General features: G+C 39.2%; 1 protein-coding gene across 4 annotated transcripts in view; it reads left to right on the forward strand.

The window, feature by feature from the left end:
- The window catches only part of PLCB4 (phospholipase C, beta 4), an 88,909-nt gene that overhangs the window by 18,599 nt on the left and 53,721 nt on the right, over window positions 1–16,589 (forward strand). For all 4 annotated transcript variants that reach the window (XM_010016717.1, XM_010016716.1, XM_010016718.1 and 1 more), the window contains exons 7-16: window positions 1,816–1,897; window positions 2,902–3,002; window positions 3,626–3,683; window positions 8,413–8,521; window positions 10,539–10,749; window positions 11,356–11,449; window positions 12,097–12,176; window positions 12,607–12,691; window positions 15,167–15,257; window positions 16,109–16,204. In XM_010016717.1, the coding sequence (XP_010015019.1) occupies window positions 1,816–1,897; window positions 2,902–3,002; window positions 3,626–3,683; window positions 8,413–8,521; window positions 10,539–10,749; window positions 11,356–11,449; window positions 12,097–12,176; window positions 12,607–12,691; window positions 15,167–15,257; window positions 16,109–16,204 (1,007 nt within the window). The remainder of the gene's footprint in view (window positions 1–1,815; window positions 1,898–2,901; window positions 3,003–3,625; window positions 3,684–8,412; window positions 8,522–10,538; window positions 10,750–11,355; window positions 11,450–12,096; window positions 12,177–12,606; window positions 12,692–15,166; window positions 15,258–16,108; window positions 16,205–16,589) is intronic.

Below are 16,589 nucleotides of genomic sequence, written 5' to 3' on the forward strand. Positions count from 1 at the left end.
AGGTGAATATAAATCTGCTAGGATGAAGTTTCTTCTGATAGAGGGAAAATGAGTTTTATTTACAATATCCTTAGCAAAATGAAAGTGTCATGCTGTATTTTTACAATCTTTTTTGATTCATGCAATCTTTTCTACACTGCTGCTCTCATTACAAATTACTGCTATGTTTGCTGTCATCTTTGGTGAAATAAAAAACAGTTTGGCATCAAAAATAGGTTCCCTGCAGCCGTGGAATCTTGGCTCGCAGTTTCTGACAAATTACTTACGCCAATATTACACATTTTACATGACATTTATTATTGGGGTACGATTCATTAGAACAGACATCATTTTTTACAGGGCTGGAGATTGGTTGTAAATTGTAGAGAAACATTAGTGTGTGTTTAGAATGAGCAGAAAAATACATGTCTGAGATTTTTTTAACAAACTAGTGCCTGAAGTGAAACTCAGTCTGTATTTTAATGAAAACGTCTTGGTTCTCATCAGCCTTGGAAAATCAAATAACTGATTTAGGTGACTAAATAGGGATGTAGAAGTCAAACTGTTGTAAGAAAAAAAGAAAAAAGGGCATGTTTTTAAAAAATATTATTTTATCATTTAATCTTTCACTTCCTGATCTGAATTTTTATTACTATGAAAATATTTACATAGGCAGCTTAGAGTGTTCTGGAGAGTAAAACAACTGTGAATTGCTATGGCAACAAATAACAGCAACAGTTTGTTTTCACATCTTTCACCACGTGAAATTAGTATGTGTGAGATTAACAAAAAGTCTCAGCAAATGTTTGTCTCGCTTAATGATGAAGACCAACATATTCTGATCAGGCAACTATAAAGTCCCAAGGTACAGGTTTTGTTGGCATTAGAAGTAGACGTTAGATATAGACTTTGATTTTTCTCTCCGGATTGAGACACTGAAATGAAGAGTTTGTGGGACATGTCATTATAGTTTAGACCCTGAACAAAAAGAAGAGCTGTCAAGTTTGGATCTATTTTTCCACAGTTAGAGGTTATTCAAACTCCTCTCAAATGGAAACGGAAGTAGACCAAAGACTTTAGCATTAATCAAACCAAATAGCTAAGCTTTAATTGGATTTATTTAATTTCAAGTGAAATGAGTTTATCCGTCACATGCATGTGCAATCACCCGTTTTGCAGAAGGAAGAAGATGTTTATGGTTTGGTGGAAATATTTTACTTGAGGCCTACCTAAACGAGTTATGTGTAATGTGTCTAGAACAGTGATATGCATAATGGCTGTAAGGTGACGAAGCATTCCAAGGAGACAGTGAGCCCTGCAGCAGGCAAGGGAGCAGAAAAGAGCTCTTGCTAGCAGCAACTGCTTGAAAAGGGAAGAGGAAGGAAGCTGCCATGGGAATGGTCCATGCCTACTTCATGGGTGCCATAGGTCAGTGCTTGGGAAGGAAGTCACCACAGTCGGGAATGGGTGGAGATGTGAGTCTCCTCACTTATAGAATCTGCTACTTTTTAAGCACAGTCATTTATCTCTGCGTAGACAGTAGAAGGGCCAGCAGAAGAATGCTTTGCATGGCTCTGTATCCAAGTGTGTTGTGGAAAAAAATAACCTCTTTTGTTCTTTCTGCAGTTCATTATTTTGATGCATTTTCTAATGGATGGCTTGCGGGCAGAGCAGTGCTGCTCTGTGAAGCTTAGAGCACTTTTTCAACTGCACTATTACTTGGAAGGTGCTTACATTCATCAGCTGAGAATGTTGGCAGTAAAAGCGGGAGAGTACAGATTGCTTAAAAAGTGACTAATGTTTCTCTTTTTTTTCTCCACTCTTTTTTTGTTTCAGCATTACCAGAACCTTTGCATCAGGTAAAACGGAAAAAGTGATCTTCCAGGCGCTTAAGGAATTAGGTCTTCCCAGTGGAAAGGTATTTAGTGATTTTGACTAACTTAATCATAGAATAGTTAGGGTTGGAAAGGACCTTAAGATCATCCAGTTCCAACCCCCCTGCCATGAGCAGGGACACCACACACTAAACTATGTCACCCAAGGCTCTGTCCAGCCTGGCCTTGAACACCGCCAGGGTTGGAGCATTCACAACTTCCTTGGGCAACCTATTCCAGTGCCTCACCACCCTCACTGTAAAGAACTTCTTCCTTATATCCAATCTAAACCTCCCCTGTTTAAGTTTAAAGCCATTACCCCTTGTCCTACCACTAGAGTCCCTAATGAAGAGTCCCTCCCCAACATCCTTGTAGCCCCCTTCCGACACTGGAAGCTGCTCTGAGGTCTCCACGCAGCTTCTCTTCTCCAGGCTGAACAGCCCCAACTTTCTCAGCCTGTCTTCATACGAGAGGTGCTCCAGCCTCTTTTTGCTATACTATAAAGTTGATGAATCATTCGTATCTGTGTCTGTGATCTAAGTCATTTGCATCACATAAAAACATGCCTGATGTTCATGAGTAACTTCCTAATCACTACAGGTTGTTTACTAAAGCCAAAATGTAATTAAATCTGTGTGATAGAGTGATTCTTAAGCCTCTTAGATGAGCCTTCCCTTTTTTTATGTAATAGGCTGCCTTTCATTCATTTCTCGATGTTCCTTGGCTTCAGTATCCTGAAGTTTGTACATTAAAATGTACATTATTTTGGACTTGTGGGGGTTTTTTAAGCTTCAGAAGAAAAAGACAGTTTTTTCAGTTCTGTGTTACATAGAATTAATTTTACTGTGAGGTCAGAAGATAAGCACAAACAGGTCTATGATAAAGATGAATTAAGAACTGTTTTCAGAAAATGCAAAGGAAACTAGGTAAACGTATACTAGGTAAAGAGCTAAGCCAACTCTTGGTTGCTTTTTCTTGATATGCTCTTGGCAAAAGGCCATACAAGTTCTCTTTTGCTGGGTTAATGTACCTTTGCATTTTGTTGCAGAATGATGAAATTGAGCCTGCAGCATTTACTTATGAGAAATTTTATGAGCTCACCCAAAAGATATGTCCCCGAACTGACATAGAGGACCTCTTCAAGAAGATGTAAGATCAAATTTAATACAGTCTTGCTTTAAACTCATTTTGCTGTATTTTTAGTCTGTAATTAAAAGTGACAGAAACTGTAAAGATTGTCTAACCTTGAATCCTAGTAGCATCAGTGATGCTTTTAAGACAAACTCAAGTCTATGTTTTTCCCCTCCCTTCCTTCTCAGATTGTTAATGTAAAAGTTCACTCTGTATTTTAGAGCAACTTTTACATGAGTTAGAGGAAGCACCTGGAACTTCTTTGTTTTTTTGCATTGGCTTTACTAACTACTGTAATTTTAACTTGCTCCTTTAGGTGATTAACACAGTATGTGAACTAATGAAATTAAGTAAGAAATGTGAAGTGTAAAACGTTTCTTCACTCAATTTATTCTCAGCTGGAGGACTTACATGTTGTTTTATGAAGTAATGTTTGTTAAGTTGTAGGAAGTATGGGAGATAAGCTGTGCCAAGCATAGACAGTTAGGTATGTTTTCTGTGACTGTTCATTTTGAGATTATGGAGCTACTTCAGGTAGAAAAGTAGGTGGTTGTAAAAGTATCAACAATGTCAACATGTAAATCATACCTACTGTAGCATCGTATATGAAAACTTACATTCTCTAATAAATTTCTTTTCAGCAATGGAGACAAAACTGATTATTTAACGGTAGACCAATTAGTGAGCTTTCTAAATGAAGTAAGCTTTTTCATACATTAACTACCATACAAGTCTGTCTGCAGTGGCTTGCTTCTTCCAATCTTTCCATTGCATGAATCATGCCATTATTTGCTGTGCTTTTGATCCGCTGATCTTTCCATTATGGTAACATCCAGGTGCAAAAATCAGCTTCAACCTTGTATGTTGTGCTTTCTACATGTTGGCTTTGCAGATTGCATCTGTTGATTACTTGCTGTTGTGTTTTGTTGTATGTTGTGTATGTTGTGTACATTTTATACTGTTACATTCAATGCAGTTTCGACTGAAATACACCCAGTATATTATTATAAGCAATTACTTTACCTAGAGGCCACAGATAAATGAAATATATTTACTAGTCCTTCTGAATAACAGAAAAAATGAAATAGGCTTTTATATACAGTGGTTTGATTCTTCTTGACAGTATTATTTCAATCTATTACAAATCTAAGAGCTAAGAGGATATTTTAAGAGTTTGTATATGATTTTTAAAACACTGTGTGTGTAGAATAAGAGGAAATACTTTATTGCTGTATTTCCAGAATACAGTTGTTGGCAAAAGTATTTAATATTTCTTAAAAACATCATGAGTGTGCAAAGTAGTTCAATAAACAGTGTGGGGTTGGGTTTGTTCCTATCCTTAAAGCACAGTAAGTTATAGAAAACTCATTCAGAGTTGCAACAATAAATGCACTATGTAGATCTAACAAGAATATTCACATGGGAAATAGGCACGTTTGACTTGGTTTAGTACCAGTAGGTTCTTGTCATCTAGAACATGGGTAACTGCTTTACCTCTTCATGATCTTTTAGGGTGCATTACCAAAAAATCTCTCCATCTGAAATTATTTTAGTAGTTAGAATTCTATTTTATATTTTTCATATGGATTTATAGAATTATATATATGTTTGTTTATATATCTGGTGCTGCTATATGAAGATTAAGCAGTAAGTTCCCTGTATCTCAAACTTGGAGTATAATTTTCTTTTTCAGTAAGGAATGCATGCCTTACTCTTCACCAAAACTGAATTCACATATAGAAAGAGTATTCAGAAAGAAAAGGCAGCAAGAAGATCAACAGCTTCAGGACTAATGGTTACATACCTGGGGCCTTATTTCGTATCCACATAGTTCTCTCTATTAGCAAATTGGAGCACTTGCTTAATCTTACTGCTGTGAGCTGTTCTTTTCTCACAGTGGGTTAATGTTTGCAGGACTGGGGTCATGGCTAAGGCATGTCATTTTTGCTTCTGCATAGAAGAGAGAAAGGATAGTGTTTTGATCTAAATTACAAACTATTCCCTCAAAGTCCTTAGCCCTCAATTCTCTTGCAGCGATAGATACACTTTATTGCTTGAAGCACACAGCCCTGTCCCAACATTGAACCCTACCACCTTCTGATTATTTTTGTGGTGTTAATCCTCATTTTTTAGTAAATTACTATTTTATCTTTATTTTTACATTGATCTCTGTAATTACTTTAAAGTGTGCTTCCTCAAAGGCCAAACTGCTTCAGAAGAGCTGCCAGCACTTGTAAGAGCTTCCTGGCTACCTCCAGTAACTGGTTAAAAGGTTAAATTTAATTACTGTGCTCTCAGGTTTATATTTGTCTAGCAGTTCTTCTTACAGGACTAGAAGACTTATTTTATGGGCAATATTTGAGAAAGCTGCATCAGATTGGCTGCATCGTTATCAACACCCCACACATCTTGTAATTAGAAATCTTGTAGTTGCCCCTTTAGTTGGTGGCCAGAGCTGGGAAAAATTAGTGAAGTGATTTTACAGAATAGAACATTCCTTCTGATGACTGAAACTAATGCCTTTGGCTCTGTGCTGGAAGTCTTTTGGTCTCCAAATAGAGTTTAAAGTTTTGGTCATGTTTCGAAAGGCGCTAAATGACCCAGAATCTCCCTTCTGAAGTGATCGTTTCTGTCCCCTTGACAGCTGGCCAACACTGCAATTAGTGGTGTTTAATGCTGGAAAATATAAAAAGATGATTATCATTATATAGGAGAGGGGAGTTACTTGGCAGAGTCTTTAACCTAAATAATTTTGAATTCAGTAACCTCTGAGGCATGCTGCAGAAGCTCTAAGTGTTATGGGTTTTTAAGGGAGCCTGAGGATACGTTACTGGGTTTGAGTGGAGGGTGAGCTGCTTTCATGGAGTTTTTCCAAAGTGCTGTCTCTATTTGACTTTTAAATGCTGCTGCCTGACAGCTGATTTAATGGGGTATCAGAATTAAAACTTCTCGGCAGTTTTTAGAAGTTGAATTATTGTCAAGCACAGAGTATTTTGTCTAGGTCGTGTTCTTTTAAAGTCAAATTTTGAAAACAGAAAATGTAGCAGCAAAGAACTGAAATCACTGCTATTGAGTTTGTTCCTGCAAACTGTCAAATGGAAATTCAATAGGCTGACCAGGGCTCATCTGTTCTTCTGGGAAGAAGGTATGAGGAGATGGCTTTCTATCCCCTTCTTTCCCACTTTCTTATTCTTCCTTTCTCTTTCCCACTCGCTTGCTCTTTCTGTCTCCCTCTGTTACTCATCTCCACAAAAAGACACCTTTCTTACCACTGCATAGGACAAATTCAAGAGGCACAATTGGTTCCAGCATGTGAACAACTGCTGTGTATCTCACTTTGTATCTGCTCAAAGAGGAGTCTGGAGGCCAAACTAGATAGGCTAAATGCTCTTTCTCTCTTTGCAGAACCACACAGGCATTCCTTCTCCCTATGCTTTTCGATGGTTCTCCCTCATATGGTTAAGAATGTCTAGTGTAAGGGTGTCCTGGCTGATATGGTAGCTAGAACACTTAAATGCAGCTTTGTTGGACATACACAATCCTGGGGCAGGTTGTCTTTCTAGATGAAACTTTACGCTTTTAGTTTCGCTCAGCTTTTGTGTTAAAACTTTCCTGTGCCAAGCAGCTCAGTAGTGTAGAACATTTCCCCAAGACACACTAGTAAGTATTCTTCCTTTTTTTAAACTTCATCAGTTATCAGTTTTGCTCTATTTTTTAAGCTAAGTAAAGACCTGCTTTTGTTCAAATGGAAAATTGGTCATGAGCAATGATCATTGCTACAAGAATATTTTGCTCTTAGCTCCTTTTGATAACGCTGGGGCTCTTTCTCGAGGTTTTGCTTTATCCCATTTATTTTCTTCTGTTTGCTTATGACTAACTGTAGAAGAAAGTGAGTGGGGAAGAGCACGTTTTTTAAGAACCTTCCCTACTATTTCTTACAGTTTTTTGAAGTGGTGTATTGTCACTAATGGTATAAAGCTTGTCATTTGTCACAAAAGACTGTATTGTTGCATGCCAGTGTTGTGTTGCTGTTGTGTGCTGCTTAGCAAGTGATGTCCTGCATTCATCTGCTCTCATATCATATTTCATCTGAGTTTTACTTAGATATCCAGACAGATGATCTGTAGTGAATGAAACTGCTGTATTTTAGATGCTGTACACTGTCAGTAGCATTCCTTGAAAGATTAAATTGGCATTGGTTGTAATTTCTTGGAATTAATTAAGCACATGCACCAATGTATTGATTGTAAGAAAAGAGTTCAAATGCTTATTTTTGATTGGGTGTTGCTTTTTTTCCCATGGAAAAAAATGTCCAAAAGTTAACACATGAGGAATTACAGCAAATGCTGGTAGTGCTGTGCCAAGCCATATTGACACCATCCTGTCCACTCCAAATTACTGTTCACCACCAATATGGGGTTGGCTTGTTACATTTCTGAATTCTGCTTAAACTAAAGCCTGAAAACTGTGCACCTGCTGGGGGAAAAGAGTGTTTTCACAGTCATCTTTATTTCTTTATTTTATTGCATCTGCTTTTCCACGCCACTACTATGTTCAATTCCATTGTTAGTTTTCTTTTAATGGAGAATCAGGCACACAGTGTGCAGCTCTAATCCAGCATGGAGAAAACCAAAAGTTACACAGCACACTATCAGTGAAAACTTAAAACCTCTGAGGCTTAGTAGTGTGTTAGAAATCACTGCTAAATTGTATCTAAATGTTACATATCTTATGAAATCCTAATATTATAAATCTCTGTGAATAGAAGAGATGATACTGGGAAGCTCTTTTTGAGTGGTACATACTAATTTTAAGAACCTACGCTGGGTTTTGAGTAGTTAATAACACAGTGTGTTTCCAGATTCACAAACAATCATCTGTAGCTGCATATTTCTAAACTCAGGTTTCAAATTCTGTATTTACAGTATAACTTTAATTTACTTCTAATTTGTACTTTAGCTGTAGATACTGCTGAAGACACGCATTTTTGCAGAGGCAATTACAGTGCCATCAGTCAAGTCTGTCAGTTCACATGACCTTACAAAACCGATTAGGAAGAGAGAGAATTGACAAAGAAAAGTCATTTAGCCATTTATTTTCAACATCTCATTGGCACCTATATCATGTGCAGTCATTATTTTCATGAACAAGCAAGAGTAAGACCAGTGTATGATTGCACTGGATTGTTCTTTTGAAGTATCATAAACTTCCTAGGTTTCCTATGAAAGATAAAGTTCATTTTCGGTCTAAAGCTAAAGCTGCTGTTCAATAGTTTGTAAGTTTTAGGGCTTTTTCTTTTTTTTTTTTTTTTCCTTTTTTTATTTTTAAATGTCCACTTCTTTCTTTCTCATCTGCAGTAATGAAATGCTCTTGGATGGTAGCCATGCACTATATTGTTTTGCTGAATTCCGTTGTTTTCTAACCTTAGCATCAACGAGATCCTCGGCTCAATGAAATTTTATTTCCCTTTTATGACACAAAAAGAGCAATGCAGATAATTGAGACATATGAGCCAGATGAAGACTTGAAGAGTAAAGGTAAATGGGGGAGGGAATTCAGTATGTGCTGGGTTTAGGCACTTGGGGAATTCATTCTGAAGCATCCAAACGTTTTAAACAGCGTTTACAGTCCTTGTGGTCAGGGGCAAGCACTTGTGTGGCCCCCACTGAACTAGGTCAGGAAACTGATCTGCAGAAAAGTATCTCCCCATTAAAATTAGTGACTTTTTATAGGATTGTTTCCCTGATCCAGTTTACACTGTGGCTACAGCCAGCCATCCGGATACAAAACGGGAGAGGCTAGGCTTGTGTAAATAGGGAAGAACATGGAAACTCCTTCAAGCAGTAAGGCAATATGCATGTGGTCATGGCCTCAGAGAGGCTGTAAAGCTGGATAGATACTGTGTAAAAATAAAAAAGAGATACAAAAATTGCCATGTGCACCACTGGATGTGCATCCACCGTATAATCTGTATGAAGCTTGAGGACAGCAGTCTAGCTTAGAATAGGGTATTTTATGTGGTGCTCTGAAAAGTGTTCTCTTTGAGCAAAAAGCTTTCAGGAGGGGCTTATAAACCACTCTTGGAGTGCTCATGCCCTGAGCTGCGATGGGTGTTGGAGGTGTCAGTGGTTGAACTTAGCTCCCAGTTCTTACCCATTCTGCTGAAATAGCAGTTCCTCTCTGCTCGGGAACATTACAAAGGGAAATTCCTCCACCTGGTCAGGGCATGTCAATATACAAAGGACAGTCTGTTGAGCTCTGTTAAGTTGCTGAAGTCTCAGATGTTGTTTGTGACTTTTTCCCACTAGATGATGGACTAAAAGTACGTGTAATCTAAGATATTTTGTGCCCTGCATTGAAGTTCTCAGTGACCAACAAAATAGAAACATTCTTACAGCTAAAAAGTCCATTTTACCTCACTTTTCCCCCTGCTTCCAAAACTCAGAATCAGCTGAGAGGATTGGAATAAGACGTTCCAGAACAGTTCACCTCTGGCTGACACCAAGCAGAGAAAATTTAAGCTCCAGTAGAGGATTTTCTCAGGAAGTTAGGAGCAGAATGAAAAGCAGGATTACTGCAGTTCTCTGTGTAAGAAAAAGGAAGTCTTAAACAGAATAAAAGCAGGACTGCTGCATCCTGTGCCTTAACAATGCCTGAGTGTACATACATGACTTTAGGGAAAGCAATCTCCAAATTAGTGCCAGATAACCACTTTCTGCAGTGACTCTTTGTGAGTAACCCCTTCTTCCCTACCCCAGATCATCCTTCAGTCTCTTACCCACTTTAAAAGTGATTTTGCAGTACTGGTTGTTCTTACTTTATTTTCATTAAAATTTATCACTTGATTTCTTTTTTTTTTTTGTACTTTATTGAAGCTTATAAAATCAGAGAAACAAGAGAAAGGTGTTCTGTCCTCTGAATTATTGTATGTCCCATATTCACTGTAGAAAATGGCTTGCTTTTCATGATAGAGGAATAAACCTGTATTTCAAACAAACTTGAAGGTATCTTAGGTTTTCCTAATGTTTTGCAAATGAACATTTGCAGATGTTGTCAGCTACACCTCCACTTGTTTTTGTTAGTGGAGAACATGTCTCTGCACATGCTACAAGCTGATCAGCAGCAACATAGCACAATCAGGGCTAAAGATGAAAGATGGGAGAGAAGTACCATAGAAGCCTGGTACATGCAAGCTCACAGTTTCTGGCTCACAAAGTCCCAAAGCCCAAAATTGCTGGGAGTATTCTGAGGAGATGTCACTACTTATTTGCCTTCTTCACATCCTCTTGATGTCTTAGGTCTACCAATGGTGAGTGCTGGACATAGAATATTGAGATAGGTGGACGTGTGATACTTTTATCTGGGAACACAGTGACAGAGTTTGCACCAGTGGTTGGTCAGCTTGGAGCATGGGAAGGGGAGAGCTTCTGTTTGCTTGCAGAAACCTAAGTAAATACAGCTTTTGTGCTAAGGTTGCTGCTCTGTGAGATGGTTTGATTCCTGCCCGCTATAGATTTCTAGTAGTGATTTACCGTGCTTTCTTCTTCCTTCTAGGTGTCATATCAAGTGATGGGTTTTGCAGATACCTGATGTCAGATGAAAATGCCCCAGTTTTCCTAGACCGTTTGGAATTATATCAAGAAATGGACCATCCTTTGGCTCATTATTTCATCAGTTCCTCTCACAATACATATTTAACAGGCAGGCAGTTTGGTGGCAAGTCTTCGGTGGAGATGTACAGACAAGTGCTTTTGGCTGGATGCAGGTTGGAAGCAGGAGATAACAGCCTCTGATATTTGTGGATCTAATACCTTAAACCTGTGTAATATACCTGGGTGGTGATACATGGCATAATTGCATGTATGAATATATTAGTGTAATAAATTAAAATATGCATATGTCTGACACTGGTTTTCTCACAAAACCCAATAAAAGGCAGTAAAATGTAGAAGGTGATATCAGGGGGGAGTTTGTGAGTAAGACAAGTTTGATCTCAAGTGACAACTGAAGAATTTCAGAAGGTTTTCTGCTTTGTAATGAAGTTTATATGTCAGTGAGAATCAGTTTATGATTTCCTGCTTAATTCCATGACGCACCAGAATGTGTTGCAGTTATCTGAGAAAGCAAAATAAATTAGAAGTGTTACATTATTGTTCATGTGTAAATGTATTGACCCACACATACTTATTTTTGTATTTAAAGTAACATACCCAAAGTTATGAAAGCAGTCTGAAATTACACATGTGCAGCTTAAAAGGAATTGTGTCATTCCCAAAACTGTTCTGTAACATCACTGCTCAGAACGTGTCCCAGGTAGCAATCCTGTACTGAAACACTAAGGAAGCTGACACCATTTTTCTTGGGTCTTCAGGTGTGTTGAGCTGGACTGTTGGGATGGCAAAGGTGAAGACCAAGAACCGATAATAACACATGGAAAAGCAATGTGTACAGATATTCTTTTCAAGGTAAATGCCTGAGCTCTACACATGACAGTAAGCCCTGTAGAACCCCCAGACAAGAATCCAGGGAGAGCACCCTTCCCCTCCTCAGCACCCAGATGCTGCTCCCTCGTGATGGACTGACGCATTGCATCTTGTCCCCAGATTTTAGGGCTCATTTCTGACTCGCATCATACACCCCCCCATTTTACATCTGCCTTTCAACAGAAACTGCAGGAAGCAGACTTGCTTCTTATGCCCCCTATTTTCACACCATGTGGCTCTTTGTACCACAGAATAAATATCTTCTCCATTGTCTGAGAAGTTTCTTAAGCTGTGGAAAAAGTCTGAAGATACAGGAGTTATTCTGGAAGTTCAAATTCTCCCTGGCAAGAGAAGATGGCAGCAGATCCAGGGTTTAGCATTGATGGGTTCTGGGTGAAGCTGCCACCGCTGCTACAGGTGCAGTGAGGCACTGGTTGGGTGCCGAGTCCAGGTTGTTGCAGGGGGACAGAGAAGAATGGGTGCACAGTTTGTTCTAGTTCTGGCTTCACTTGGCACATTTGGGACTCAGTTTTCGGTTTCTCAGGGTCGAGTGGAGAACAAAAAAGTCTCTTTCATTATGATTGTAATTTGATCTGTTCTAATTTGAATCCTATTATTGCATTTCATAGGATGTAATTCAAGCCATTAAGGAAACAGCATTTGTTACATCAGAGTATCCTGTCATTCTTTCATTTGAAAATCACTGCAGGTATATAGTGCCCATCTTTATTATTTATAGTGCAATGTGTAAAAAAGATGATAGAGCTCAAAAATGCTGATTTGAGTGTACTTGAAAACTATAGGGATGTGCAGGAATAGTGAAGAGACTATACTTCAATATACTAGACAATCTTTAGTGTAAGAATGGCAATATTTTTATCTGTGGTAAAGTTGTAGAATATATATTTTAATGTTCCATTAGCTGTGTGGGATTCAGTTAATCTACTTTTTTGGTCTTATTAAATTCATCTGTGTCAGGTAATAGACTTTTATTGACAGTATAATTAAAGTAATACTTCTCAGTCAAGAGAAGGTGGGCAGTGTATAATTTGGGATGTCTACGTTACTTAGTAGTATTCTGTTTTGCTGAGTAATAGTGATTTTTACATTTAAAGATTAACCAACATCATCTTTTCCAGCAAATACCAGCAGTACAAGATGTCAAAATACTGTGAAGATCTTTTTGGAGATCTCCTGTTGAAGCAGCCTCTAGAAACACATCCAGTATGTTATATTTTGCCAGTCTTTTTATTTTTTTATGTTAGCTGTATTTAAGAGATGATAAACTGGGATCATATCACCTATAGTACTGTTCACTGCCAGTCCTATGCTTTCAAAAATGACTAGTGATTTTAGTTTTTTATGCTTTTTAGTACAGACTTGTCCTTATCTGGTTTGTTTAATCTCTTCTGTACAGGGCTCTGGTGAGCAGCCTGGGGAAATCCATCCCCTTGATGTGTGATGTAATATCAGCATGTATATAAAATTACAAAACATACATTGTATTTGCAGGACATACGTAACTCTGAAAGTGCCACTCACTGTTGAAAACCCAATAAATGATAAATTGCATGGTCTCAGCTGAGGAAACCTCTTCTTTCAGCTGCACTTTGCATGGTTCATGCTCTTGGTCAGATCCTGCAGTCTAGGTGGACCCCACTACTGCATTAAGAATTAAATGAAGCACAGAGAGTTCCCTGCAGTCTCATTTGGACTACCAAGTCACTGTAATCTGCATGCACTTCACTCTCCTGCATGGCAGGAGACTCCTTCACAAACACAATATTTGAGACTTTAATAGCTTGTTACCCAGTGCTTGCAGCTATTCTTCCTGAGCAGCGTGCTCATTGCCTGCCAGCAGCCACCCAAAACCTGCAGATGCTCTTTGCTGTTCAGGACCACAGCAACAAGGACTCTGCCTTAACTTTCAGCTCCTGTTCATGTGAACCCCAGCAGAGGGGTCTCCTGGCATTGTCATCTCCAGAGCTGTGCTTTCCTTGCATATTGCAAGTACAGCAGCACATAAGGCTTGGTGAATATCAAGTTGTTGCCCTGAAAAATGTGTCCCAGAGAACTAAATCTGTAATGTTCTGTGTACTGTGTGTGGCACCTTGCCACATTCCTCATAAATGACAGCTCCCAGCAGCTTTCAGTGAAACCTAAAACAGAGCTGGCCAGAGGCTACCATACAGCCACAGCAGGGCCCAGCATTTAGCCTCAGCTGCCTATGCTCTGGAGCACTACTGAATCTTCTGCATTTTGTGTCCATTCCTCCTCATGGGTGAATTCAGTCCCCAGCTGCTCACAAAGCAGATGCTGCAGAGAGGAGCTTGAAATGTGTAGTTTACGAGTGGTTGGGTTTTGGTACCTCCACTAGTCAGCTGAGGAGGGCCGACTTAACTGGCTGAAGCAGATTTGGTTTTAAGTAAAAGCAAATATTTGTCCAAGTGGGCATCCAATTATGCCTTGCTTGGGGATGCAGGCTGGCATCTGGGAAGCCTGGGGATAAATGAGCTCTGCGGCACTGACATCTAGTGGAATTACAACCAAGTGCTCTCACGAACAGTTGTGTTTTCTCTTCATCTAACATGCTGAAGCTCCCGTAACTGAGCCAGCCTGGTAGTTGTGGGTAATCATTACCCTCTTGCAAGGAGGTTTGCACCCATTCTTTTGGGGTTTATCTGTTTTTTTTTCCCCTGGGTTGCTATTTGTCACCTCTGCTGCTTTTGTTTGGTTTTAGGTCTTGGTGCTTTGTTCTTTTGTTTCTACATCTAGAATGCTGCTTCTGCATAGCTCAGGCTTGGATTTAAGGATGAGAATATCTGAATAAATCTTCTAAGAATTTTTACTAGTCCTGGAAACATCTTCTCCTGTGTCACTTATGGTTTACTGGAAACCACAGTCCATATACCAGCAACTCCTTGTATAATAATGTTAGCAAGCCTGAGGTGGAGAGGGTGCTAATTACCATACCCAAAACTCTGTTTCTTAGCCTCAGTTCTGTGATGGGACTTAAATCAGAGGATTTGTATTTTTTCTCCTTTCTCAGTAATTTCTCCTTCCCCAAACTGGAGCAAACCTTTCAGTAATACTTCCTTGTGTATGTGAAACTTGACTTTTGCCTTTCACAAGTACCAAAGATGTGACCAAGTAGCCCTAAATAGGCCCCATTACCTAGCTAAGGACTGTGTAGTTTTCCATTCACCAGTGCCAGCCCATTTCTGCTCTGTAAGAATGTGCAAGCTGCCTCACTTGCATTGTTGCAGCTTGAAGGGACCATGAAAGGTGACTTATTTAGAGATCAAATGATAATGGGCTAAACTATGACGTGGGCTGTGTGTGAACCAAATAAGAGAGGGAAAGTAGGAAGTCCTCTGATGAAGTGTTGCATAAAGGTCACATCCATGCCCACTGCTAGGGAGGAGAGAGGTAGAAATGTATTGACCAGTGCAGCTGAAGATGGCATAGACTGGAGCCCCAGTGTGCTGGCTTCAGCCAGCAGCATTTACCTGAGCACAGCTTTCCCATGGGATAGGGAAGAAGCAGAGAAGACAATATGACTGCAGTTACAGTTGTGCCTGAGGAGGCACTGCTTGTTCACTGCCTCTTAGCATTGCTGTCCTGAAGTCAAAATCCCAGACAGGGATACAAAAAGGCCAAATAGCTGTTATTAAGCCTTTTCTTTAAATTATTTTACAGCTTGATCCAGGTAAAGCCTTACCTTCTCCTAATGATCTCAAAAGAAAGATTCTCATAAAGAATAAAAGGCTGAAACCTGAAGTAGAAAAAAGTAAGTAAAGCTTGTCAAGTATTAAATTAAACAAAAGTCCAGATAGATACAAATAGACTGTGTTACTGGAGTTTTCAAATTGTTTAAACTGCATTGTTGGAAGAATATGAATTATATATAAATGACACTGTTTGCCCTTGTGTTTCATATGAGAGCCAGAATCTAGGCCTTGGTATCAGCATCTAGCGTAGGCATAGACAGACCTAGAAATATAATATAATGCAGATAGAATCGCATGTAAATTCTGCCTACGCTGGTGTGTTTGCATTGCTGTGTTTTTCCAGGATAAGCATCAAATGAAATGGAATTTCAAATTGCTCTTCTTGCTATTTCGACAGTTCTGATAGTTATCTTTTTTCAGTAAGAATAATGTTGCTGTATCAGCTTCCAGTATGGCTGTAGTGGTGAACTCTGGTCCTTCTCCATTTAAAGATAAGCATGCAGACCTTCCACTGACTTCAGTCATACCGTGATTGTGTTCATACTAACTGAAATGCACATGGGAACGCGATTGACAATCCAGGCAACCTCCATTGCATAGATCAAGCATGAAAAAGACAGCTGTCTATTTATCCTTTGAGAAAGTAATCAGCTTGCTCCAAAGACCTTTGAAGTCTATAGAAATACTTTTCTTAACTTTAGTAAGCATTGGGTACAGCCCTTACTGACCACTTTTCAGCTCTAACACGAGTGTGTGTCTTATGATGCTATTACTCTGTAAAATTTTACTGTTAACTGAAAGCTTAGACAACCCATTGAAAAACAGCTCAGAGTCATTTATGACTGTGTATTTCTTTGTGCTACAAACTGTTCATGTAATGACTAATGTATTTGATTTTGCTTATTGACAGAACAGCTTGATGCTCTGAAAAAGATGATGGAGGCTGGGGAAACTGCTGCTCCTGTAAATATCCTAGAGGATGATAATGAAGAAGAAATAGAAAGCGGTGAGGATTTCATAGAGAAGGGCTCTCAAACATTGCCTGTGGTAAAACAGTAGGCCAGCATGACCAGCTACTATGCATGTTAACCCACATGCCCACAGCCTGTGGCAGCTGCAGTAAGGCTGGACTCAGTGCAGGACCATTTATACAGGCCTCCAGCCTTGCCATCTCATCTCAGATACCTACAGGGGCTCCAGGCTCTGTGGCAAGCTATTGTAGGAGCGTGAGCTCAGCTGGTGATACCAGTGGTAATTGTAACTTCTACTTGCTGTTCGGAAGTCCTACTGGAGCAGCAACCAAGTCACTGTGTTGTGTGAGAGACTGGGAAGCTGCGATCTTTACTTTGAAAATAGATTTTGTTGCTATTTTTAATACTTGTGTCAACATC

The sequence above is a fragment of the Nestor notabilis genome, unplaced genomic scaffold, assembly GCF_000696875.1.
Source record: "Nestor notabilis isolate BGI_N333 unplaced genomic scaffold, ASM69687v1 scaffold566, whole genome shotgun sequence".
NCBI lineage: Eukaryota > Metazoa > Chordata > Aves > Psittaciformes > Psittacidae > Nestor > Nestor notabilis.